A 26,706-nucleotide genomic window follows, 5' to 3' on the forward strand; every position below is an offset into this window, starting at 1 on the left:
TAATTGTGGCCTTAGAAGCCACCTTGGAGAAAAGCGTCAGGTAAATGAATAAATGTAACGATGACTCTCGTAGACTTGCTGGTGACGTTTTTCCCGGTGTTGCCACTGACAGGTAATAGTGAATGTAATTGATGTGAACGACGAGACCCCCGCCTTCCCTCGACCTTACGAGGGGCCCTTTGACATAACGGAGGGTCAGCCAGGACCTCGTGTCTGGACCCTAAAAGCCACGGATGAGGACTCCGGGCTCAATGGCAAGGTGGAGTACAACATCACAGCCGGAGACCCTCAGAGTGAGTACATGGTGTGTGTGCTTGTGTGTGCATGTCTCTGTGTGTGTTGTGTTTCTTCATCAACTGACCCTGTTCTTTTCCCCCTCAGGTGAGTTTGTGGTGTCTCCAGTGGACGGCGAGCTACGTGTCAAAAGAGATGTAGAGCTGGACCGCGAGACTACGCCCTTCTACAACATCACTGTCACTGCCTGGGACCTGGGCACACCACAGCTTAGCAGCACGGTCAGAAATATGCTTGTCACCTCAATATCAGCACACACTCAGTGTGTTTGTGTCGTGCATTTGTGTGTTTGGTGTGACACAAATGGGTGGGTGTGATACAAACACGCTGGGTGTGTGCTGATATTGACCACGCATACACCACACATACACGTGCTCACTATGATGTATCGATGGACACGGAGACAATTCCTACACAAAAAGGCAGAAATCATTTTTCTTGCTTTCGGTTTCATCTCTTTTTCTTTCATTCTGCATTTAAACTTCTTCGATGTGGAATTTTTTTCTGCAGCGCACACAGTTTTTCTTGTTTTCAACGAGCGCAGTGTTTCCAACAGTGCCATAACACTTCCGCTGTGTCACTCTTCGCCCGTGACAAGTTAAATCTCCGCTATCAAGTTTCCTTTTCCAGTGCCTAATAATACCCAGTTCTCTACACCTACACACTTTCACAGACACACACAGTCACGTGCGTCTATGCTGGTACTTCTCCACAGGTACCATCATGTACCTGTAATGAAATATAATCAGTCCCACATATACATGTAAAACATAATCAACCAGATTTTACAGAAATTCTCACATATCACATAAAATCCTTTCATATAAAGATACCCCTGGTGTGATCCAGCGCTGTTCATAAAATTTTAAGAAATTCTAAATAAATTTTTAAAAAATAAAGACCTTCACCGCCTTGCTCAGGGGCACACGCATGGTATAGTGAGCATTTAAGAGGCTATTAGATGTGTTCTTTTCTCTCTTCTTTTACACTCGTGAAAAAGTGAATAAACCCCATGGAAAATTTTGCCTTTTTCAACATATTTGGACATGCAGACATTTCATCTTCATTTGAACGGTCGCTGTAGATAAAGGAGATATACACGAACAAAAATAATGAAAATTTGATTTTTCAATGATTTATTCAACAAAAGTTTACTGATATGAAATTCCTTGCTAATTTACATTTATCTGATGCTATCCTCCAAAGCAGCTGACAGTGTTAAGGTTACAATTATTTAACCATTTACACTTCTGGGTAATTTTACTGGAGCCATTCAGGGTAGGTACCTTGCTCAAGGGTACTACAGCCAAAGGGTAGGATCAAACCTGTGACCTATGGATCTAAAGGCAGTAGCTCCAACAAATACACTACCAGCTATCAAGAAATCATTTACATCCCAAGTCTCAGAAGCTGGTATTGCCCTCTTTAGCAGAAATAACTTATAGCTGTTTCATAAAACTGTCTCCGAGTCTTTGACATTGACTTGATGAAATTTTTGAACATTCCTCCATGCAGAATTCCTTTAACTGAAATATTTGAGGATTTTCTTGCATGTATAGCCTCTTTCAAACCCCTCCCCCACATTTCAACGGGATTCAAATCTGAGGTTTGACCAGGCCTTTCCAGAACCCTCCATTTCTTCTTTTTGAGGTATTCTTTGGTAGACTTATTGGTATGCTTAGGGTCATTATCTTGCTGAAAGGTTCACTTCCAGTTCTGCTTAAAGTTTTGGACAGATGGCTTCACCTTTTCTTCAAGCACTCTCTGATATGATGCAGAATTCATAGGTGAATCTATAACTGAAAGGCAATCAGGCCCTGAGACAGCAACGCACCCTCAAACCATAGCATTTCCACCACTATGATTTACAGTTGGTATGAGGTTCTTCTCCTCAAATGCTGTCTTTGGTTTGCCCCAAACATGTCTTCTGGTGCTGTGGCCAAACAACTCTCCCATTGATTCATCTATACAGAGTACATTGTTCCAGAAGTTCTGGTGTTTGCCTATGTGTTCACTTGGCAAATTTTAGTCTTGCCTGGATGTTGTTTTTGGACAGTAAAGGCTTCCTCCTCGCACACCTCCCATGCAAATCAAAGTTGCGCAATCTTTTTCTGATGGTAGACTCATGCATGTTGACATGAACAGTTGCAAGAATAACCTGCAGATCCTGGGATGAAATCTGAGGGTTTTGGGAGACTTCTTTAAGCATCTTACATCTGCTCTTAGGCTGAATTTGCTGGGGCAGCCTGTCCTAGACAAACCGGCAGTTGCTTCACATCTTTTCTAGTTGTAGATGCTTTTCCATGGGGTGGAATGACTGGTTTCAAATAATTTAGAGATCTTTTTAAATCCCTTCACAGACTCATGGGAATCCACAACCTTCTTTCTGAAGGCCTTAGAGAGCTTTTTTTTTTTTTTTTTTTTTTGATCAAGGCATGGTGACACCACACAATTCAATAGCAAAGAACAAACCATATCCTACGGAGCTGAGTTTTAAATAGCACAGGTTCCTCTGGGATCCTCCCTAACAATGTTCTCATCATTGGCACCTCATCTGGTACACCTGAGTCTAATTTTGTGTATTTGATGTTGTGATTAATGTAGGGCTGTACTTACTTTTTCCTTGTTACAAATCTATATTTCTCTTTATTTCCATTATAAAAAGGACTACATAATGTGAGTTTGATGTGTCATTTGTTCAGGTATGTCAGTTTTATATATAGGCAGTGATTAAATGAAGATTGAATGTCTGCATGCCCAAATTAGTGGAAAAAGGCTACATTTTCCATGGGTGTACTTATGTTTTCACACGACTGTACATGCTGCCCTCAGATTCCCTGATGAACCCTTCCTGTTTTTCACTGTCATTCAGGTGGTGGTAGGTGTACGGGTTCTAGACATCAATGACAACGACCCAGTTCTGCTGAATCTACCCCAGAACCAGAGTGTCAGCGAAGGAGCCCCTGTCCACACCTCCGTGATGCAGGTGCTGGCTCGGGATGCTGACAGTGGCCGCAACGCCTTGCTCACCTACAACATCACTGCGGGCAACACTGACGGAGCCTTCTACATAAACGACACGGTATGGGAGGTGTCTCGAGCAGACGGGAGCAAGAAGAGAATTCAAGTAGAGGGGGGTGGGGGGGAGGTGAGTTTTGATCTCTAAATAAACACCATTAGGTGAATAGTGGCTAAGAAGTTATGCTCTGGTCTTAGAAGTAGAACATTCCGGAGTAAAGGATTTGACTTTAGACCCAGTTGAACCGAAAATGTGGCTTTAACGGGGAGTAAAACGTAGAGGTTTTCTCCAGTATTCTTTAATGTCAGGATTGTCCGGGTCTCTCTCTCAATTTATCTTTCTTGCCTTCCTGGCACCAGACAGGTGTGGTGCAGGTGAACAGGCCTCTGGACCGAGAGCGGGTAGCAGAGTACAGATTGACCATCACTGTGAAAGACAACCCTGAAAACCCACGCATCGCCCGAAAGGTCTGCGTCCGTCACCGCAACAGACACAAGTAGAACTGCACACAAAGCAAAACTCTACATTTTACAGCAAAACTGATTCACTTGAACTGATTTTTTTGTTGAATACGAACACATTGAATAACAGTCATTTACATATTATTGTTGTTTCTGTAACGTTTGTCTTACAAGGTCTATATTTTTGGGGAAAAAAAAAGTTATTTACCATGAGTGGGGTGTGGTGGCACAGTGGGTTGGACCTGGTCCTGCTCTCCAGTGGGTCTGGGGTTCGAGTCCTGCTTGGGGTGCTTTGTGATGGACTGGTGTCCTGTCCTGGGTGTGTCCCCTCTGGCCTTACGCCCTGTGTTGTCGGGTTAGGCTCCGTGACCTCGTATGGGACAAGTGGTTCTGAAAATATGTGTGTGTATTTACCATGATTTACTTGTTGATACAGCTCAGTGATTTTTACTGGGGTAACTCAATACCTTTTACAGAAGTGTTACAGTGGGAGTATGGATTTGAACCTTAGTTCTTTGACAACAAAGCAAGGGTTCTGCCCACTATGCTAACCTCTTTTATTGATTTTGTTTTTCTTTTATGGAGAGGTTGGTGGAATTTTGCAAGAACAATCCAGGGTCCTTCCTCCTACTAAAATCCTACATGCTATCAAACAATTATTCAATACGTTCCTTTATCTCATTCACAACTAACTTTCATTCACAACAATCCTAATCAACCTCATTCAGCTCATCTCAAAACCTCACCTTTTCTTGTAAATTGTGTTTTTTCCATATTTCAGTCACAGTGTACATGTCACTTAACGTTTATACTCCTATTGTTATGAACTTTTTCCACTGTTCTTCACCCAACTTTGGGTTTTCCTTAATACCTGCATTTCCTTACAATACTTCCGTTTCGGGACTTTTGTCTCACTGTGTTGTTTCATTTCCTCTTGCTTATATTCAGTTGGTGGCCTTCATCATTTTAGTTTTTCATTTTTTTAAAATGTATGTACTTTCTAAAAAATGTGCACAAATGTTGTACACAAGTTGTTACATCTGTTCACTTGCTAATGTTGAAATAATGTAATTTTTATTTTGTGTACTTCGGCTATATTCATAGTTGTTTATATGCAGGGACCTTTTCATCACGTACTGATGGTCACTGTAGATATTACGCAGTGATTTATTCCTCTGTGACAAATCATTTACATTTATTCATTTAGCTGATGCTTTCCTCCAAAGTGACTCACAGTTTTAAGCTTAGCATTATTAAGCGGGGGGTGTGGTGGCACAGTGGTGCAGCAGCCTTGGTTGGGTCTCACTCTCTGGTGGCTTTGGGGTTCGAGTCCTGGTTGGGGTGCCTTATGGCATCCTGTCCTGTGTGTGTCCCCTCCCCTTCCAGCCTTACGCCCCGTGTTGCTGGGTTGGGCTCTGGTTTGCCGTAACCCCACTTAGGACAAGCGGTTTCAGCTAGCGTGTGTTATTTATACAGCTGGGTAATTTTACTAGAGCAAAATTTTAAAGTAAGCACCTTGCTCAAGGGTACTACAGCCAGAGGTTTTTCACATACATATAAACATACAAATCATGCGTGTTAACTGTTGCAGGACATTTGTTTTGTAAGGCTCTAATTTCATTAAGAATAACTGTCTTCTTTCATCTCGCTTGACTCCCTTTTCTCCTGTCATTGTTCCGATTTTTCTCCCACTCCCCCCCGTTGGGCTTTCTCTGCAGGACTCGGACGTGCTGATGATCATCATCCTGGATGAGAACGACAACCGGCCCGTTTTCACACAAAGTAGCTACCGGGCCGAGATCATGGAGAACTCACCTCCAGGTACCACCCTCACTGGTGTGTTCTGTTCTCTCTCTTTCTCTTTGCAGCCGTTCTTTCTTTTGTACAAATGTCAGGAATTCTAAGTATGATCAAATTCTTCCTTCTTTTTTTCTCCTTCGTTCACTCTGTCCTGTCTCTGTCCTTCACTCTTTGTCATCATACCACTCTCATCCATCCTGGCCATTCATTCATCCATCACTGTCCATTTCTCTCACCCAGGCAGGCCAGTGTCAGTGTTAAATGGGCCAGTGTTGGCTGAAGACCGGGACATTGGGCCCAATGCGGTGGTACGCTATCGCCTTCTGGGACCCCGGCTCGACCTTTTCACTGCCGACTCTATCACTGGTATGGTATAAACAAAATGTAAATGTAAACTGGAGTGGAGTGGGGTTGGGAGGGCGGGCAGGACATAGAGTTAAAAGCTATCCAAATACAGGTAGTCCCTGACTTACGATGGGGCTACGTTCCGTGAAACCATCGTAAGTTGAAAATGCATTTAATATACCCAATACACACCTCTGAATGACTGGGAGACGCGGCTCGCTGCCGCTGCCTAGCATCGCGAGAGAGTATCGCACTGCATATCGCTTGCCCGGGAAAAAAATCTAAATTCGAAATTCAAAGTACGGTTTCTACTGAATGTCTATCGCCAGCTCACCATGGTGAAGTGAAAAAAATCGTAAGTCGAACCATCGGAAATCAGGGACCACCTGTATGACTTTATTTCAGACACATTGATAGCTGTGCTGAACACATTATGATTTATGGTAAGGCTCTCAAAACTGAATCTATGAAGGATTTTCTACCACCACAGCCCCCCAACCCCACTCCACTTCAACCTCATCCTCGTTTACCCCGATCCTTATCTGCCGCTCCACATCTCATTCTCTCTTCCTTGCCTTTTTGCTCACCCACAGGTGAAGTAAGGGTGCGGCAGGGGGCAGTACTGGACAGGGAGGTGTTCTCAGACCCCCGGGTGGAGCTGTTTCTGGTGGCAGAAGACGTGGGTGGCCTCAGCAGCAGTGTGCCCCTCACCATCACCATTCTGGACCAAAATGACAACACGCCCGTCTTCAGCCCTTCCAGCCTCATCGTTCACCTGCCTGAAAACAGCCCTCCAGGTGAGACACTCCTTGCCATTCAGGGTGTGTTAGATCCTGAAAGATTCTATGTTATTCCAACATAGAATAAAATGCACATCACCTTATTTTTAAAGCTCAGTGTAGACTTCTAGATGTGATATATACATGTAGTAGGTCATCATCCTTGGCAGTCATAACTAGTTAGGACTTCTCTATGTCTCAAATCCACATGGCTATGATTGACTGAGTCATTAGTGTTTCACTGGGAGGAGAAGATTCTGTTTCATCTGAACCACATGCAGGCCATGGTTTGGATGACCAAGGAGAAACATAAACCACTAAAGGGGAAATCCTCAAATGCGAAGCATATTATAGTGGAAGGAGCCAACGGGGTTTCATTTATGTGAGGATTTAGGTTCTTCGAATGAAGGATCAAAGAAGGAATGTGATGCACGTGGAAATGTGCGTTTTTTTGCTGTGTTTTTACTCCTTCACTGAACCTGCCTTGGTGTCGTTCAACCCCTCAGGGGTAGTGGTGACCCAGCTGTCAGCCAGCGATGCCGACTCCGGCTCCAACGGTTGGCTGCTGTACAGACTGGAGAGTGGAGCCCAGGACCGCTTCATCGTGGACTCCCTCTCAGGGGCTGTCCTGGTGGGCAACGCTACCTTGGACCGAGAGGAGCGTGGCTCGTACCGCCTTGTCATAGTGGCCACCGACCGTGGCACACCTCCGCTTTCTGGCACGGCAACCCTGTCCGTTGTCCTGGACGACATCAACGACTCCCGACCCCGCTTCCTGCAACTTATCCACACTGTCAGCGTTAATGAGTCCACACCTCCTGGAGTTGTGGTGGCCACCCTCACTGCTGAGGACCCTGATCTTCGTCCCCGTCTGGAATATTATATCATATCGGTTGAAGCGAAGGATGATGGGAACAACCCAGTGGGCGGTCTGCAGGATTCCTTTGGCATCGATTTCCATACTGGTAAGGTACTTACTGCAGTAACTGTTTGAACACCGTAGCAACTTTTAAAGCTTATAATTCTACAGCTGGAGTCATGAGATGTTTCATCTGAAGGAACTTAGCTTAAGTTCTTTGCTCAGTGATACAGAGGCAAGGTCCTTCCTAGAGACTTGAACCTGCAACCTGGCACTCCTAAGATCAATATTTTAGCTCTGATGCATTATGGGCCGTAAGTTTTGCCTTGTCTTTGCAATTTTTTTTTTTTTATGTTCAGTGCCCTAGTAACTGTAAATCTCAGTTTGCCTTGTTTCTTTGCTAATTCATAGTTTTTTTTTTAATGTGAACAAGAAATTTGATTACCTGATTTTGACTAGAACGCATATGATCGCCTATCCCAGGTGCGGTGTTCATTCGCAACCCACTGAACCGTGAGCTGGTGGCCACCTTTGATATTCTTGTGTCCGTACACGACAACGCCAGCGATGTCATCGACCAGTCCGTCAGCGTGCCCAATGGTGAGGGAGCCCTCAAGTTTAAGATTTTAAAATATTTTCTATTTCAACAATTTGTGCAATAATTAATAGTACATTTATTTTGTAGCAGCACTGTCAGCATGGCTGCTGTAAAAATCAATACAGTTTACCTGTAATGAATATTTTACCAATGCATAATCGCCAAGGTATCATGAATTTAATAGTATCACAAGTTTTAACAGAATTACTCCCACAAGTACATCTACATTTACTATTTAGCAAACCTTTGCGTTCATTTGTTTAGCTGGTCCTTTTCTCCAACGCAGTTTACAGTGTCATTTGAGTGAAAGGCTGCAACTCTGTCCGGTACACCACCTGTTGCCCCAGCTTTGAAATAGAAAAGTGTTTACATCTGTATTTACATTTATTTATTTAGCAGACGTTTTTCTCCAAAGCAGCTTCCAATGAACTCTATGTAGTGTTATGAGCTCACGCACCTTATTCACCGTGGTGACTTACACTGCTGGATACACCACTTACACTGGGTCACTCATCCATACATCAGTGGAACACACACACTCTCTCTGTCACTCACACACTATGGGTGAACCTGAACAACATGTCTTTGGACTGTGGGAGGAAACCAGAGCACCCCGAGAACATGCAAACTCCACACAGACTGAGCAGGGATCGAACCCACGTCCTCTCACACCACCCAGGAGGCAGCAGCGCTACTCGCTTATATGGAAACATATACTTATATGGACAACAAAGAAAAAATGAATAAATGAAAAGGACAATGTGAGTAATGACAATGATAACTGTGAGCGACACTTGCTACAGCCTGTCCTTCTATCTCTCTGCGTCCAGCGAGACTCACGGTTAATGTGTTGGATGTGAACGACAACGCCCCGCGCTTCCGACCGTTTGGGGTCACGAACTTTACAGAGATGATTCTGGAAGGCGCCCAACCTGGGACTACACTGTTGTCTGTGTCGGCAGTGGACCCCGACAAGGGTCCAAACGGACTGGTGATCTACCACCTGCTCCACCTGCCCCGTGGTGAATACTTACGGCTTGAAGACTCCTCAATAGGTGAGTCATGTCATGAATCATGTCGCAGACACTGCGAAATATGTGTCTCAAGGGGGAGGTTGAATGAAGAACGCTGATCCCTAACAAAATAACTGACCTTGTAAAATCGCTGCTTGTGACATCAGCACAAGGTTCGTCCCATGTGGAGTTGTGGAGTCTTTAAGGGTACGACACAGCTGAGGTCAACCGGGAGTCACCTCTCACGTGTCCGTGTTGCATCTGTGCAGGGAAGATCCTGGCCAATCGGACAGTGGACTACGAACAAGTACAATGGCTCAACTTCACAGTGAGAGCCCAGGACCAGGGTACCCCGGTCCGTGCCACGGAGCTGCCTGTCTTCTTGCGCATCGTCGATGTCAACGACAACAACCCCGTCTTCACGCAGCCCTCCTATCAGGTCCCAGGGGAAAGAAGCTCTACTTGACAGCTCAAAGAGAACAGATTAGGAGGCATCAGTCATAACCCTGTGCAAGAAGTAGTGGAGTACAGTAGTCAGAAACCTAGATTTCTCACAGGACGGTTACTGGAGTCCCCAGATGTTGTAATTTTGAACTGATAAAGTAAAAAACTGAAATCTGCCTCCGTGTTATGAAATAAACAATAAAGTGCTCCCTTTGGATTAGAGGCTTTCTAGCAGAACTGTAATACAGCGGGTCTTCAACTTACTGAAACCAGAACTTCTGATGCACATTTTCAAATTAAAATGCAGAAATTATTTGCCGACTCCAAAATTAATGTTACAAATTAAAGTGCAGAAATTTTCGTTAAAATTACGATGTATTCAAATCAAACGAAGACACTTTTTAGCGCTTTTCATTTTGACATATCTATTAAAAATGTTAATTTCTACTCAGTGAAAATTGTTGACAGATTCATCCCAGTAGCATTCCTCACCTTGTTGCTGGTCCCTTAATTCACGCCAGACAGGAGCTGCAAACACAGTAAACGCTGTAGAAGCACACAGAACCACTATTGTGTTACTGTACCTTCTGCATGGTTTGCTGCCAAGTAATGGAGGTAACATTCACTTTGCAACAAATCTTAGAAGACAGAAGGGTAAAGAAAGTGCAGCTAAAAACAAATAAACTGGGCAACAATCGTTCAACTTTTTTTTCGCATTAAAAGCTATAATGAAGGACTCCGACATGTTTTACTTCTATTTCTTTTATTTTTTTTATTGATAATATTTTTTATTGATATTTTCCATTGGTATATGTCTTTGCAGAGGTCTGTGTTTGAGGACGTGGCACTGGGCACAGTCATTGTGAAGGTCAGCGCCACGGATGCGGACTCTGGGCTCTTCTCAGTCATTGAGTACAGTCTAGTTGATGGACGGGGCAAGTTTGGCATCACCCCGTCCACTGTGAGTAAAAATGCCCAAAAAAGCAGAGTACACTTTCCTAGTTGAGTATGCAACGGTTATTTAATGTTATTTTTTTTCCCGACCCAACTTTGCCACAGGGTGACATCTACATCCTCTCTCCTTTGGACCGTGAAATACAGGACCGCTACACGTTGACTGCAGTTGCCAGGGACAACCCAGGGGGAAGCCCTAACAACCGCAGAGAAAATTCTGTACAGGTATGAATCGGTGCATACCTACAGCACATTTACATTTTATATTTATTCATTTAGCAGACCCTTTTCTCCAAAGCGACTTCCAACGAACTCTATGTAGTGTTATGAGCCCACACACCTTATTCACCGTGGTGACTTACACTGCTAGATACATTACTTACACTGGGTCACTCATCCATACATCAGTGGAACGCACTCTGTCACTCACACACTACGTATATATGACACATACATTTATACATATGGGTAGTTCATACGCTGTCAAGATATGCACCCTGATCAAGGGTAATACTGCAGAAGCAGAATTTCAAACCCGGGTCCTTTAAGCAGAAGGCGACAGCTCTAAGCACTACGCTACTTTTCGCTCAGCGTGTATTGTAAATTCTGGTGCAGCTCATTTGATTTCTAGCGCTGAAATACATTTTTGTTCAATAAACAGAAAAAAGATCAATTTCATGTTTCCTGACAACCAATTTAATGGTTAATTTGTCAGATTTACATTATTTAAATACACACACACACATTTTCAGAACCGCTTGTCCCATACGGGGTCACGGGGAACCGGAGCCTAACCCAGCAACTCAGGGCGCAAGGCTGGAGGGGGAGGGGACACACCCAGGACGGGACGCCAGTCCGTTGTAAGGCACCCCAAGCGGGACTCGAACCCCAGACCCACCGGAGAGCAGGACTGTGGTCCAACCCACTGCGCCACCGCACCCCCCATTATTTAAATATTCATGTTATTTACATTTCATAGTCTAGTGCACACGTCCATTTTTTCTGCATTATTAATTGCCAATTTACCATTTTCAGACATGAAACCAGGGTGTTGCTGTGTTTATTTCCTTCCTTTCATGTTGATGTTGCATACAGCTGCACGTTTTACACCGGTACTTTCCTGAAAGTACTACACAGCATTGTTTGTCCACCTGTGAGCCAAGCTGTGTGCAAAGCATGCAAGTGTGAAGACACTTTGTACAAACTGAAGAGGCATAACATCAATCCCCCCCCCCCCGACCCCTCCTTCCCGTTCACTGCGGCTCAGGTGCTGGTGATTGTTCTGGACGTAAATGATTTCCAGCCGTCCTTCTCTGAGCGCATCTTCAGCACCAGCGTGTTTGAGAATGAGCCCAGTGGGACGTCTATCATCACTTTCAGCGCCATCGACAAGGATGAGGGGGAGAACAGCCTGCTCACTTACACACTGAAGGGGAATGGAGCTGGTAACAATCACATCACGACTATAAGACCATAAGACCATGTCCCTCTGCAATGGTCTGCATAACGGATCAAATGTGTTCCTCATTCCATTGTGATCAGTGACTACTCTTTTACAGTTGAACTCAAATAAATATCCTTCATCTCCTTGTGGTGCAATGGAGCAGGAGACCATATGGCTATAAGAAATAAAAAAATTACAGCTGGACACCCGGCACTGAATTGCTTTCCACTCCCTGTACTTTACATATTTGCTTTTAATGAATATCCATGTCCACTTGCTTTGCTGAGAATCCCAGCTGGTAACTAACTAGTGATTTGCTACACATGAAGGGGCCATACACCTAGGGGCAATAATGAAAATGTATTATAACTACTGTTGTTATTATTTTTATATATTTTTTTTTAACTGGAAAAACATGTCGTTGGACCATGGTAGGAGCTAGAGCACCTGGAAGACCCCCACTCAAAACTTACAGTACATGCAGATGCTGCACGGGCTTTAAAGAATGTCTGATCAGTTAGATTTTGCCATTTGAGTCTGATCGAAGAACGGTTTAATTTTAACATATATTTTATGAAGTTATCTAACCGTACTCCACTCAACTTCCTCTTTCTAGGCCTGAACAAACAGTCGTCTTTAGTTTCACTTAATTCTGTTGCACAACCAAGTTTAATGCGTCATGTGATCTAACTGAGCTGTTGTGTAACTTTGGGAACGTGTGTTGCAATCTCCATGGTCGTGTACTACGTGCGAGGACCTAACTTTTCATCCTCCCCCCCGGCTTCCTTCCCCTAGATGCTTTCTCGATGGATCCAGATACAGGCTTGGTGCGCTCCCTGCGACTGCTCCAATCCTTTGAGCGCTTCAATCTAACGGTGGTTGCCATGGACCACGGGCGTCCACCGCTCTCGGGCACCGCCGCCCTGATCATCACAGTCATTGACGTCAACAACAACCGGCCTGTTTTTGTGCGTCCGGCCAATGGCACCATCATGCATATTCTGGAGGTGTGTGCTCGTGCACTTGCAGTGCATCAGACCATAGAGCATTGAGACCTTCAAATAAATTTGAGTTTGCACAGTTCTATTAAAGCTCAGTGGACCTCTGGATGCACAGTATGCAGTTGTCGGTACTGATGTTGTATTTTGGGGGGGGACCTGACATCAGTTTCAGATAGCAAGTTTCATTGGTTGAATAAGTGCGTATAGTCCTAAACACCCTTCATCCCTTTAGGAACAGCCCCCAGGGCTGGTGGTGTATGAAGTCTTTGCAACTGATGGGGACGAGGGGATGAACGGAGAGGTGCGCTATGACTTCATGACAGATGGTGGAAATCGGGACTGGGAGAACTTCCATATCGACCCCTTGACGGGAGTCATAACCACAGCTGTCAGGCTGGACCGTGAGAAGCAGGCTCTCCACACCGTGAGTGCATCCTCAGGTTCACACGCGTCACAGAAGGAGGAAGGCCGCAGGCTGTGACCTCTCTGCATATTTTCCTAAGTGGTGTCTTAGGTTGATTTTCTTTTTTATTAACAAAATAAATATGGCAAGATGGTTTACCCTGATGTACTCATACTTCTGAGATGTAGTTCTGCTGCTATGATATGGAGTGAGAAAAAAAGTGAGCTTTGCAGGTCATCCGAGTGGCACTTTGGGTAACATCTGCGTAAACTTTGGTCTGGCTATACTCGTGGCACACAGGTCAGTTTGTGGACGTTTGGAGGTGTCCGGCAGATGTGACGATGACCATGTGAAACGGTGGCTAAGAATCACAGCTTAGGCTCAAAAGCATCCCTTTCCAGGAAATAGAAGAAATCTGCAGAAGTTACATGACTCAGATGAAATATTCAACTTTGTAGATGACTAACCTGACTGCTCATGATGCTGTTTTGTCAATATATTATGTTTAAATACTGTAAAATTTCATATCATTCATTCAGGATACATGGGACATGATGTGACACCCCATGCGTATTCTATACCGGCTCTACACAAGGACCCAGTCCAACCAACATCACCATGAAGCCATAGAGAACAACATTCAGCCTTGCTAACACATATATCTCCATGACTCGAGACCAAGAAGCTTAATCTCCCTCCCTACCCAACACAACCACAGGGTACCAACATTGGTATTTCATTGAGGTTGTCATGTGGGCACCTCCCTCCATCGGTGTTTTGTTGAATTAGTCCCACAAACCTCCGAAAGGTCTAACAGTGCAGTCTGGCGTCCCAAACCCACCTCCCTCCACACACACGTTAGATGCCCTTCACCCTCAACAAATACCACAACTCCATACACTCAACTACCCCAGTTAAACCACGGCTCCATACATACTTGCAAACGCATCACCTTCACACACTCAACCATCATGGACTACCTCCATACCTGCCAGCAGAAACTGCAAATGCGCCGCTCCACAAACTTCAACTACCCTAATTAACAAGGTCACACCTTCTTAATTACCACCAGCTGCCTCCCATTGTAATATTTTGTCAGAGTCTACCAGGGAAGTGTATTGTATAGTAATGTATTTTATTGTAAAGTGGTTCTGCTTGCTGTTTCCCCAGCTGATTGTGAAGGCCAAGGATCTTGGCCAGCCAGTGTCCTACGAAACAGTGCAGCCCCTCCAAGTGGCGCTATCTGACATTGATGACAACGAGCCCGTCTTTCTCAAGCCCCCGGTGAGAATTTACAACGGCTGTACTGTAAATATTGACTTTTGAACAACACGGGAAGCGGGTTTGAGGTTCAGCCACTATCTTCAGTTGAAAGACTTTGAAGCTTCTATGTCATTTATTATCATTCTGTCATTTTGAGAAAAACTGATGTGTGTGTGACTATTTTTCATTCTGAAATTATCATTGTGGTCACTGGCCCTGTTTTTTTTTTTTTTTTTAAAATCCATCAGCCACCTCTAACAGTAGAATTGCAGTACAACAGCGTATGTTTTCTCAACTGTGTGTTGACCGTGTTTGTTTGTTTGGCTTGTGCGCACCTGTCAGTACTTGTCTCCCGTCTCTCTTTCCATCTGCGTCTCCAAGAGGGGCAGCCTGCTGTACCAGGCGCTCTCTGTGCCGGAGCACTCTGTGCCGGGGACGCTGGTGGGAAATGTGACAGGAGCAGTCGACGCAGATGAGGGATCCAATGCTGTGGTGTATTACTTCATTGCAGGTCAGTGAAACACTGTTTATTGGCGTGCATGAGTGCTGGTCTCAGTTCAGCAGTGTACAGACACAAGAGAGACTACTACTATAATGTGTTCTCAACCTTTATTTAAAATGATTGCATTATGTTTAATTCAGTGGAACAGAGAATAGATCCAATGTAGCTGAACTCCGCACAGATGCATGTAAACATTTTCCACATATAAAACTCACACGCACACTGGCTGAGGCCGCTCGTCCCGAGCGGGGTCGCGGCGAGCCGGAGCCTAGCCCGGCAGCACAGGGCGCAGGGCCTGAGGGGGGAGGGGACACATCCAGGACAAGTTGCTAGTCCACTGCAAGGCACCCCAAGCAGAGCTCGAACCCCTGACCCGCCACTAGGCAGATCATTATAATTAAATTAGTAACCAAACTTTACTTTGTAAGTTGTGTTTGGAGAGTGCTGTCAGCTACCTGAAAAAATAATAATAATTAATAACCTGATGACATTCTACCGCAGGGGGCAACACTGAGGATAATTTTGGCCTGAGCACAGCAGGGGTCCTCCGAGTGAAAAAAGACCTGGATCGCGAATACATCCCAGTATATTCCATCATTGTTAAGGCTTCCAGCAACCGCAACTGGACCCCTCCACGGGGGCAGAGGGCAGCACGTCTTCAAAACTTGGATCCCAGCCGCGACCCCACCTTGCAGGAGGTGCGGATCTTCCTGGAGGACATCAATGACCAGCCACCTCGCTTCACTAAGCTCGAGTACACTACAGGTACGTCTACCTGTGTCCTTCAGAGTACTTTTTAAAAGTGGGAAATATAGTGTGTAAGAACCTGCATTAGAGCCAAAGGGGATGAACTCATTTTTGCAAACGATAGATAGATAGATAGATAGATAGATAGATAGATAATACACTGCAGAGAGTTTCATGTTGAATGTTGCATCTTTAGGATTCTGCTAAAGAGGAAATCTCTTTCTTTTTCAATTACCCAGGTGTGGCGGCAGATGCCAAAGTGAACTCAGAACTAATCAAAGTCCAGGCACTGGACAAAGATGAGGGCAACAACAGCCTAGTCCTCTACAGCATCTACTCCATCCAGTACATTAGTCTGACTTCCAACGACTCCAAGGACGTGGACAAAGAAGTCTTTATTATTGGTCTGTCCTCATCAAACTCAAAGTTTCCATTATGCCTGGCAGAATTCATGATTGTTCCTCATTTTACTCAGCTTCTTTCATGTGAATGCATCAGTTAAAACTACAATAACATTTTATGACAAATATAGGTTAGGTTTAATGTGTGGAGAGAGGGCATCAATTGTATTAGCTCTTTTTTTTCTTGGAAGGGCACTATTCTGTTTACATTTATTGATTTATCAGACACTTTCCTCTAAAGCGACTTCCAATGAACTCTGTGTAGTGTTATCAGCCCACGCAGGAGCCAGTCCATTGCAGGGAAAACACACATACAATCACATACTGCAGTGGAGTAACCAGTTAACCTAAAACATATGCCTTTGGACTGTGAGAGGAAACCAGAGCACCTAGAGGAGACTCCAAACAGAGATTAACCCCACATCGAATCACACCGCCCAGGTGTTGAGGCACCCATGCTACCCGCTATGCAACCTTCCTTTGAAGAGCAATGATAAACCACAAATCTTAAGCAGATAAAGAGGACCTACCAAGGTTCCATAAGAATGTTCAGACCTTGTGCTCTTTTGCACCTTTTACACGTCTTCATATGGAAGGTGAAGTACTATACGAAAATGGCATATAGAATCCCAAACTGCATTTAACAACTACATACTAAAAGGTAGAAATTGGCCACCTTAGAATTAGCCAAGAGATTATCTGATGGTAATAAACTGGTAATAAATCTCAGCATGTAAGTTACCTTTGACCCACAGGTAAGGCAGATGGTATCATACGCACTGGTGACCTTTTGACTTCATACATCACGGGTTACTTTGTGGTGGAGGTGCTGGCTGAGGACCTGGCCAAGCACAGCGACATGGCAGTGGTGGGCATTTACATCCTACGGGAAGACCAACGTGTGAAGATTGTCATCAATGATACACCTGAGAAGGTGCGTCTCATTCAGGAGGAATTCATCCTGCTATTGTCCAACATCACCGGTGCCATTGTCAATATGGACGACGTGCAGGTGCGTACCTCTGCTGGACAGGAACGGTGGACTTTTCCCTCTATTACACCCTGCACAACTTCACAAAACTCTCTTCTTGACTCTTTCTTGTCCTCCAGGTTTATGTAGACAAGGATGGGAATCTGAACCATCATCAGACAGAAATTCTCATCCATGTGGTCAACAAGCAGACCAATCGTATCCTCGATGTTGAGAGGTGAGTAGACAAGGAACCATTCACCCGTCCCTCATATAACAGGGTAATTTGCTCAAGAAAATGACTCTGCTGGGAACATTCCTGTTGCGAGGAGGTCGTTTAACATTATTTTTTATTTGGGGCAGTGGTACGACTGATAGTGTTGGTGTCTCGCTTGGACAGTGGGAGAGAACACAAATTTGATCTCTGCTCAGTGTCTGTGGAGTTTGCATCTTATCCTGTGTTCGTGTAGGTTTCCTCTGGGCGTTCTGGCACCGTCATAGCAGTAAATTTCAAACATTTACGTTTACATTTATTCGTTTAGCAGACGCTTTTCTCCAAAGCAACGCACATCTCAGGGAGCAACACAAAAAATCCATTACACCAACAGAAGGAGAGATCTGGATGCAGACACGTGATTCTAGAATACAGTCCATCTGTCACATTCTACCATATGAACCAATATACATTACTTGAGTGTCTACATAGAGGTGTATCCATTGTTCTACAATTCTAAAAACTCAATTATTAAGCATAAACATGGAAGGAATTTCTCAATGGGGATTAATACTGTATTATTACTGTTTTATTATTATTTTTTCTTATGGTAAAAAAATTGATTAGTTGTCACAAAAAAGTTACATATGTTAAACTACAATTAAATTAATAAATAGTATTTATTCTTAGTATTTATTTAATATTAAGCTGTGATTGGCTGAGACTGTCAGTGTGATGGGAAGAAGAAAGAATGTATTGTTTTGTTATGTAAGAAGTGCATCCTTGTTAATAAAGAAGAAAAATATCAAGGTTGACACTACTAGGGGCAGCTGATATCTGAAGGTTCAAATCTCACCTACTGCTGTGTCACCCGTGACCAAGGTACTTCCCATAAATTGCTCAGTAAAATTACCCAGCTGTATAAGTGAAAACAAACAATTGTAGGTAGTTTAATATTGCAACTCTCTTTGGAGAAAAGCATCAGCTAAATGAATAAATGTAAATGCACTGAGAGACAAAAATCCTTCTAGGTTTGGGACACCAAGTGTGGGTCTTTGTCCAACAATGTCTGATATAAACATAAGATACACACTCAGGTAGAGAATAAAACAGCCATTGTGTAAGTAAAATAAGTAAAATGGCTGTGTAACAGGTACAAATGCTACAGTTCTATAATAATATAACTTCTTACATATATAACAAATATATAATACAATAATATATATAAGAAATCCATAATAAGCAAAAGCATAAGATACATAATAAATAAGAATATAGAATTCTTAAATTCTATAATAATAACCTCATTGTATTAAAAAGGAGTTTGTATTTTCATAAGCCGTTGTAGAGGTTTTTGTTGTATAGGACCCAATTATATGAGGGCTGAACATATAGCTATTTTACTAGTATGTACGTGGATGAACTTGGGTAAAATCAACCGCTAAGAAGAATTAAAATAATGGTAAAAATTCTAAATTTCTACATGCCGTGCTCTTTTTTACTGTTCATGTCAGTGCACATTTGTCTTGTTTCCGGTTCTTGAGCCATCTTCTCACTGTGATTGTTAACAGAGTGATACAGATGATCGATGAGAACAAGGAGCAGCTGAAGAACCTGTTCAGAAAGTACAACGTCCTGGATGTCCAGCCGTTCCTGAGCAGAAAAGCCCCAGCAGACTTCACCTCACTGCAGGTGTGTGTTTATGTTTGCAAAAATTATCATCAAACTTCATGCAGAACCCTTAGATAGCTTGGAAGCCTTAGGAAACCCTTGCAAACAACTTCCCATGTCCCAGTTTTAACCTAGTACAGATTTTTATAATGAGGTTGTTTGCATATCACATAAACATATGTATGCTGTATGTATATGTATATTTACCAGTTTAAGTGTGAGAGAGCAGGAGTTTGTGTGTGTGTGTGTGTGTGTGTGTGTGTGGGATGGGTGTTTTCCATGGTGTGTTTCACCCTAATTCGCATGTTCTTGTGTGCCCCCTCTGGGTTTCAGTCCTTACTAATCCAAGTAATTTTTTCCTGACCTTTAAAAAAACGTTTAACCCGCTCTGCTTCTGTTTAACTGGAAATTATTGAACCGCTTAAGAAGAATTTCTTCAGCAAGATGGTGCACCGGGCAGGCTGACTGGTGGATCTCCTCAAGACGCTTGTCCTCAGTGTCGATTTTCATCTCCTTGCAGATGGCCACCATCATGCTCGCTGTACTCCTTTTCCTGGCGGCGATACTGTTCATCTCCATGGTCATGTATTATCGCACAGTGTAAGATCCCTTCCCATACATTAGAATATGACATGGCCTACGTGGAAATGTGTAGCACTGCTAGGATATGTTTAGAACTGAAAAAAATGGACCGGCTAACCATTTACTTGCAATTATAAAGACCGCTTGCAGTGATTATATAGGTGGTCCACGATTTTCGATGGTTCGACTTACGATTTTTTTCGACTTTACGATGGTGCGATAGCGATAAGCGTTCGGTAGAAACCGTACTTCGAATTTTGAATTTTGATTTTGGGGCGATCCACATCTCCCAGTCTGTCTCGCAGAGGTGTGTATTGGGTGTATGAAATGTATTTTCAACTTATGATATTTTCAACTTATGATGGGTTTCGCGGAATGTAACCCCATCGTAAATCGGGGACCACCTTCATGCGGCAATTAAAAAAAAAAAAAAACCCTATTTATGAAACTTGAATTATGGTTTAATTCCCCCACCCCGCTACCAGTTTCCCCAGCGTTTAGACTCAGTACTGTGGCTGTACTTCTGCTGGAAGGAGCCTTTCAAAAAGTTTCTGATAAATTCAGTTTCCTCCCACACGCAGTCGTATTTCCACAGAAATATTGCACTGCTATCTTCCAGCAAGTTGCTTTTCAAAACCCAAAATCTGCCTGCAGCTTCTTGTGCTGTTTCATAATGCTTAGTGATGCAACTTAAGTCCTCCGCATTTTCCGCTGACCCACCCCACACCACGTTTCTCTGTTTCTGTCGCTCATGGCAGGCACAAGAGGAAGCTAAAAGCCATCGTCGCAGGCTCCACAGGTACGCCGGGTGAACGACAGGGGATGGTCCCTCGCCCACCCTTCCGAGGGCCTCCTGCTTCCCTTCGTAAAGTGGCAGGTCATCACATGGGACGCTTTGTGCTCCGACACATACTTTTATGCCTTGTTAAATACATCCTCCCTTTTTCCCAGGGAACCAGGGTCTCATGGATATCCTCGACATGCCCAACACGAACAAGTACTCCTTTGAAGGGTGAGCGCAGAGTGGTGCCGAGTCAAACACTGATCCACTCACCATCACAGCGACCAACAAGCAGTGTTCCCCACTCACAGGTAGACAGGCAGTATTATATCCACTTGTATGGAAACAGAGTTTATATATCTGTGCAATTCCAACCAAAAGGGTGAGTACACCTAGACGACCTGAGCGATTCTTGTACAGGACAGACTGGAGAGAGGAGTGAAAACAAAGCAACCCACAAGTGTGTCACGTCTCTGGGAACTGCTGCAGAGTCATGTCAGCTTATTTCCTGAACACACAGAAGAAAACTATGTATCAGATCAAAATACATAAGCATTTAAGGATTTCAATCCCCCAGGTAAGGACTTCCATGTCTGACTGACAGCGTGTCTTTGTATATGGCCATGTGTTGTTAAACCCAGGGCAAACCCAGTGTGGCTGGATCCGTTCTGCCGGAACCTGGAGCTGGCAGCTCAGGCGGAGCATGAGGACGACTTGCCGGAGAACCTCAGCGACATCACTGATCTGTGGAACAGCCCCGCTCGCACACACGTGAGCCTCGTTGTCAGAGCAGGGCTTGCTGCCGCACCGCTGCGCTCAGTAACAAGTCAATAGAGCTTCTTTGCTTTCTCACCCCCTCTAGGGCACATTTGGTCGTGAGCCTCAGGCCTCAAAGCCAGAAGATGACCGCTACCTTAGGGCAGCCATACAGGAGTACGACAACATTGCCAAGCTGGGCCAGATCATGAGGGAGGGACCCATCAAGGTATCACTATTCTCCTTTGGCCAGTTATCCCCATCCTATCTGAACATGCACCAAACACGCACAATGAGCTTTCTGTCTGGCAGAACTCTACAAATCATTTCACACATGTGTTTACCGGAGACTGACGTAGTAAATTTTGGCTTGGTGCTTATCTAGATGCACCATCAGCTTAACATTATGACATGGTCTCGTCACGCTATCATCTCATCGTGGCCTTGATTGCTGGTTTCAGTGGTTTTCCTTAATCACTTCTCCCCCATTGTCTTACATCTTAGTAGTTAAAACCATAGGATTGCCCGTAGAGAAAAAATACCCATCACATACTTCCCAGGACGGGTGATATCAGTCAAAATGGATGAACCTCCTTTGTTTAAGATGTTTAAGTGTATTGTCCAAGAGTGGTCTCCAATAAAATCTTATTCTGACTGATCATGACTGCCATTCTATCAGGGCTCCCTGCTCAAAGTGGTACTGGATGACTACCTGAGGCTCAAAAAGCTTGTTGCTGCTCGACTGGTCACCAAGGCTACCAGCAACGGCGACCAGTCGTCCGTCACTGAGGTGGGGGGGAGCCACAGGCTCATGCTGGACGTAGCACTGTCCTCTCCAATGGCGTTTGGGGTGCCTCTTTTTCAGCTGTACATTTTTATGTGTTTGCTTTGTCGTCTTCCTTGACACTCCATCAGCTCTGAGTGTGACTCCTTTTATCTTCTTCTAGGAAGGGTCTCAGCAATTCGCTGTTCCTTACCCTGCCTTTTTCTGGCTGCTGGAGGATGCTGTTGCTACTTTACAGTTTTCAAGTACAGGTGGTCCCCCATTTACGACGGGGTCACGTTCCGCGAAACCCATCATAAGTCAAAAATATCATAAGTCGAATATGCATTTAAAACACCTAATACACACCTCTGCGTGACAGACTGGGAGATGCAGATCGCTGTTGTTGCCCAGCATCTTGAGAGTGTATCGCACCGCATATCACTTACCCAGGAAAAAAAAATCTAGATTCAAAATTCAAAGTGTGTTTGCTTCTGAATGTCTATCACCAGGGGGCGTGGTGGCGCAGTGGGTTGGACCATAGTCCTGCTCTCCGGTGGGTCTGGGGGTCGAGTCCCGCTTGGGGTGCCTTGCGACGGACTGGCGTCCCGTTCTGGGTGTGTCCTCTCCCCCTCCGGCCTTACGCCCTGTGTTGCCGGGTAGGCTCTGGTTCCCCGTGACCCCGTATGGGACAAGCGGTTCTGAAAATGTGTGTGTCTATCGCCAGCTCACCATCGTGAAGTCGAAAAAAATTGTAAATCGTACTGTCTTAAATTGGGGACCACCTGTAGTTCTAACAGCAATAATACTCATATCCCGTTCTTTTCTAACGTAATATTCTGCCTTTAGGTTAAGTTGAACTTTCCATCTGATCGTTCTCCCCAAACCAGCTTTCTGTGCCTTTAACTGTGCTTTTCTTTATCTGGCTTTAGTCTCTTTCCATGTGGTGTTCCAAGCGTACAAAGTTTGATCCCCCTCTCAGCATTCACCTTCTTTTCCCTACCTGCCTCGCAGTCACAGTCTTTTCTCTCCTCCTCCTACCACCCCACCTTTCCTCACTCCAGCTGATCCAGAGTGATCTGGATGAAGACGAAGACGAGAGAACTGGCATAGGGGGTAGTCGTGGCACTCTGCGTTTCAAACATAAGCTCCCCGTCGAGTTGCGAGGGCCAGAGGGTGTGCATGTGGTGCATGGCAGCACAGGTACACTTCTGAATTCTGACCTCAATAGCCTGCCAGAGGATGATCAGCGGGCACTGGCACGCTCCCTCGAGGCACTACATGCGGACGGCAGTTTGTACGGCGAACGCAATGCCCGTACCGAGTCAGCCAAATCTACACCCCTGCACCGTAATAAGGAGGCAGAGGTGCTATCAGAGAGCCCACTCGAGATCACCGAGCTCTGACTAGCCGAGGCCTCACTGGTCTGAGCGTGCCCCGTGCATCCCTTCTCTTCCTCATCTCTGCTGCAGACTGAACAGCGTCGGGAGAGGGATCACGGGTATGGAGTTTGGTGTGGTGTGTGCATTCTGGGGAACTGCAACGTACGGCCGGGTTTCTGAAGTGGAGCAACTTCATGCATCGGTAAAAAGGGATACGTAAATGACACAGAGTCAGAAGGTCTGGGATAAAATGCTGGATTCCAAACTTTGCATTATTATATAAGTCCAGAGCACTACCGTACTAAACTGTGATGCGAGACCCGCAAGCTGTGAGTTACTGGAGCTGCTTGAACTAGACCTTTCTGAACCCCTCGAGAGGAGAACAAAACTTGAAAATCAAATGTGGAAGGCAGAGGGTGACACAACGGTTTGACATTATATGTACTATAAACAACGTTCACGTAGAGCACCGCTGCTGTTCTGGCAGGAAAATATAGTGCAGTGCAGTGCAGTGGTGTGGAGTGGAGTGGAGCGGAGCGGTTTTCCCCATTACAAGAAGAGGTACGAACTACCTGAACAAACTCCGGGATGGCACACACATGCACGAAACACACCTGTGCACATACCAGCTCACATTCAGACCAGCTGAAGGCCACCACTAGATCTCTTTTTTGTTTTTTTAGAAATCTGTCTCTCGTTTGACTTTGTGTTTCAATGGAGGCTGTGGTACTCTGGTATCGATGTCGGGATCAAGCGGGCCGGGATCAGTTTGTATGAAACATAATGACATTGCATTGAACAGCTATTGTTTCTGCCATATCCCTCGGTCCAAAGCAAGCGTACAAGACCCCGACCAGGAGAAGTCCCACAGCAATGTCCATCTCCTGGTTTAGCTCAGATATCCCTCACCATTCGAAAATTTGCTAAACTGTCCAAACAGGCCCTTTAAGTAGCATAAGGCAGATGGACTCCGAAGAACGATTTGGCAAACCATCCGAAACACAGAATCAGTGGAAAGCGTTGCCTGCTTGCTGCTCTCTCACCATCACCATTGACTTCTAGTCCAACCGACTTGCCAGCTCTAGCCAGATATGGTCAGTAGGAAGTCTGCGTTTCTCTTCTCCTTTCCATCAAGAGGAACAGATGTGAAGTGATGAGAAATGACGCCGTTCGAATTTCAAATACTGGAAAAAGAGAAAAGAAAATCATTTAAGAGGAACATTAGACATGCAAGCCTCAGTATGGTCCCTCAAAATATGGAGGTCATCATAGGACAGAAAGATCTGAACTTCATTAACCCCTCCTAACTATGGAGGGCTGGACAAAACACTGCCATCGGTTTATTTTATATCCTTTATTTTCTTGATTCCATTTTTAAATTTATGGAAAAAAAGGGGGGAGTAACATATTTTTGGAAAAAACACTATCAAGTAATGTGCAAGTGAATGTTCAGAATATGTTTAAAAAAAATTTTGGTTCTAGTTACTGTATCTGTCCTAATTTTCCTGATTTTTATATGCAGATGTTTGCAGAGTGTGCACTGATTTTCCTGTTTTCTTTCATACCCTTGTTTTGTATGTTTTTACTGTTATTGTTGTTGGTACAGGCAGTGAGGTAAATGTTGCAAATCTTGTTGAATGATGTCATAATAAAAGCTAAAGCACAATCACCGCCCAGTTTGTGGGATGTTCAACATGCCAAACCGCGTTACTATTGCCGTCTCCGGAAATTACCATCCACCATCGATACTCCAACATTATATTAAAGCAAATAGTGACGTTCCGCACTGTTTTCATGGTGCCATGTCCTTTATGGATCTATTGTTCTTACAAGTACAGTACTCTAAACTTCCCCATTTTGAAGGGTGCGGAATATCAGATTTCCAAATTTGATGTTATTGTACTTGAAGGACCACAGATTTAATTATAATGCTTGTGCTTAAATCAGTTAACCTACTGTTTGGCACTATGGCAATTTAAATTCTCAAAAAATTTACACCCTTGTTATACACTGCACCACATAACATTTCCAAAAAAATAAAAAACTTAGAGGTGGTTACATTTAGTAAACACTTTAAAAATCATGAATCGTTGGTAGACATTTTAAAAATATTATACATCAGTTATATTAGTTATGAAATAATTGTGACATTTGAAAGTACTCTTCACAGTATGGCAACAACGAGCTTATAAAGATATGCCTTGTGAGAAATGAGCACTCATATTTGGACTGAAATTTAGCTCTTTGCCTAATTGTTTCTGGAGAAAGTCTTTCAAATTGGCTTCAGCTTATAAATTGCTTTCAAACTATACCTTAGAGTACAATTACCTGCTCTAACCTACAAACCTCTAAAAATTAGATTAGAATTTAGGGAGCATAGGTTCACCTATTTCTATGGATTTGGGTCCATCTTGGGGCAGAAGAGAGAACAAATTTATTTCCCCCCATGTGTATCACTTTCATGGAATTCAGAACTTAAATGCATCGAACTCCAGCATTTGGATACCCTGCTCAAGAGAGTATGGTGTTTTCCAATGTAAAAATTAGAGGGAGAAGAAAAAGAAAAACCACAGTGATGTGTTTTAATGAGCAAAAAACTGAAAGAAAAACCAATGAAGACAAGAGGATGACTGAGAACAGGGTAAAAGGACATTTCTTCAAAGATGTCCTTTAATGAAGGAGGGGGGGGGGGGGAAGTTTAATTGCTCCACGAATTTCGGTATAGTACGCTGAACTGAGATGCGTGTCAGAACACCACCCTAACATGTAGATGGTACACGTGTTGAGGAGGTTCTAGGAGCCAAATGGAAGACAACACTTTGAGGGCGACCCACTGGCAAGAGCACCCGCTCCGGTTGTAGTACCTTTGACACACATTGTTGATGAACTGAGTAGGTACATCCTTTTGCATGCAAACAGCACAAGTAGCTTTGAACAAGGACATAATACAGATGGTCAATACTTACAGTAGCTGCCCTGCAATGGGCCGTCATGCTACCCCGTGTATACGCCGCATCAGACTATGCTTCCGGGACAACGCGCACGGACGAAAGCCATTGACACCGCTAATACCCCACAACATTGAGCTTATTGAACTTGGGGGGGGTTTTTTTGAACCCAATGCTTAGCACAGCAGGGGGGGGAGAAGAGTACACTTGAGAAGCAGGCTACAAGGATTCTGGTCAGTGGTAAGACCAGAGTTTCCCCTAAAGCCTTTATACAGAGACCAAGCAGCAATGGGAGAATTTAACCATGAGGAA

At 44.2% G+C, this 26,706-nt stretch overlaps 1 protein-coding gene across 1 annotated transcript in view; it reads left to right on the forward strand.

Moving 5' to 3' along the window:
- cdh23 (cadherin-related 23) overlaps nucleotides 1–24,221 on the forward strand; it is a 201,967-nt gene extending 177,746 nt beyond the window's left edge. The window contains exons 39-68 of the mRNA XM_029254210.1: nucleotides 113–293; nucleotides 382–515; nucleotides 3,167–3,376; nucleotides 3,673–3,780; nucleotides 5,493–5,595; nucleotides 5,815–5,940; nucleotides 6,513–6,716; nucleotides 7,205–7,663; nucleotides 8,041–8,157; nucleotides 8,986–9,210; nucleotides 9,438–9,607; nucleotides 10,436–10,573; nucleotides 10,672–10,791; nucleotides 11,834–12,011; nucleotides 12,806–13,017; nucleotides 13,244–13,435; nucleotides 14,585–14,698; nucleotides 15,059–15,188; nucleotides 15,681–15,944; nucleotides 16,166–16,330; nucleotides 17,083–17,339; nucleotides 17,438–17,535; nucleotides 19,083–19,203; nucleotides 19,703–19,782; nucleotides 20,523–20,563; nucleotides 20,716–20,776; nucleotides 21,187–21,316; nucleotides 21,408–21,530; nucleotides 21,981–22,091; nucleotides 23,129–24,221. Coding sequence (XP_029110043.1) covers nucleotides 113–293; nucleotides 382–515; nucleotides 3,167–3,376; nucleotides 3,673–3,780; nucleotides 5,493–5,595; nucleotides 5,815–5,940; nucleotides 6,513–6,716; nucleotides 7,205–7,663; nucleotides 8,041–8,157; nucleotides 8,986–9,210; nucleotides 9,438–9,607; nucleotides 10,436–10,573; nucleotides 10,672–10,791; nucleotides 11,834–12,011; nucleotides 12,806–13,017; nucleotides 13,244–13,435; nucleotides 14,585–14,698; nucleotides 15,059–15,188; nucleotides 15,681–15,944; nucleotides 16,166–16,330; nucleotides 17,083–17,339; nucleotides 17,438–17,535; nucleotides 19,083–19,203; nucleotides 19,703–19,782; nucleotides 20,523–20,563; nucleotides 20,716–20,776; nucleotides 21,187–21,316; nucleotides 21,408–21,530; nucleotides 21,981–22,091; nucleotides 23,129–23,470 — 4,914 coding nt within the window. The 3' untranslated portion in view covers nucleotides 23,471–24,221. The remainder of the gene's footprint in view (nucleotides 1–112; nucleotides 294–381; nucleotides 516–3,166; nucleotides 3,377–3,672; nucleotides 3,781–5,492; nucleotides 5,596–5,814; nucleotides 5,941–6,512; nucleotides 6,717–7,204; nucleotides 7,664–8,040; nucleotides 8,158–8,985; nucleotides 9,211–9,437; nucleotides 9,608–10,435; nucleotides 10,574–10,671; nucleotides 10,792–11,833; nucleotides 12,012–12,805; nucleotides 13,018–13,243; nucleotides 13,436–14,584; nucleotides 14,699–15,058; nucleotides 15,189–15,680; nucleotides 15,945–16,165; nucleotides 16,331–17,082; nucleotides 17,340–17,437; nucleotides 17,536–19,082; nucleotides 19,204–19,702; nucleotides 19,783–20,522; nucleotides 20,564–20,715; nucleotides 20,777–21,186; nucleotides 21,317–21,407; nucleotides 21,531–21,980; nucleotides 22,092–23,128) is intronic.
- Nucleotides 24,222–26,706: the final 2,485 nt, after the last annotated feature.

The sequence above is a fragment of the Scleropages formosus genome, chromosome 8 (genome assembly GCF_900964775.1).
Source record: "Scleropages formosus chromosome 8, fSclFor1.1, whole genome shotgun sequence".
Taxonomy (NCBI): Eukaryota; Metazoa; Chordata; class Actinopteri; order Osteoglossiformes; family Osteoglossidae; genus Scleropages; species Scleropages formosus.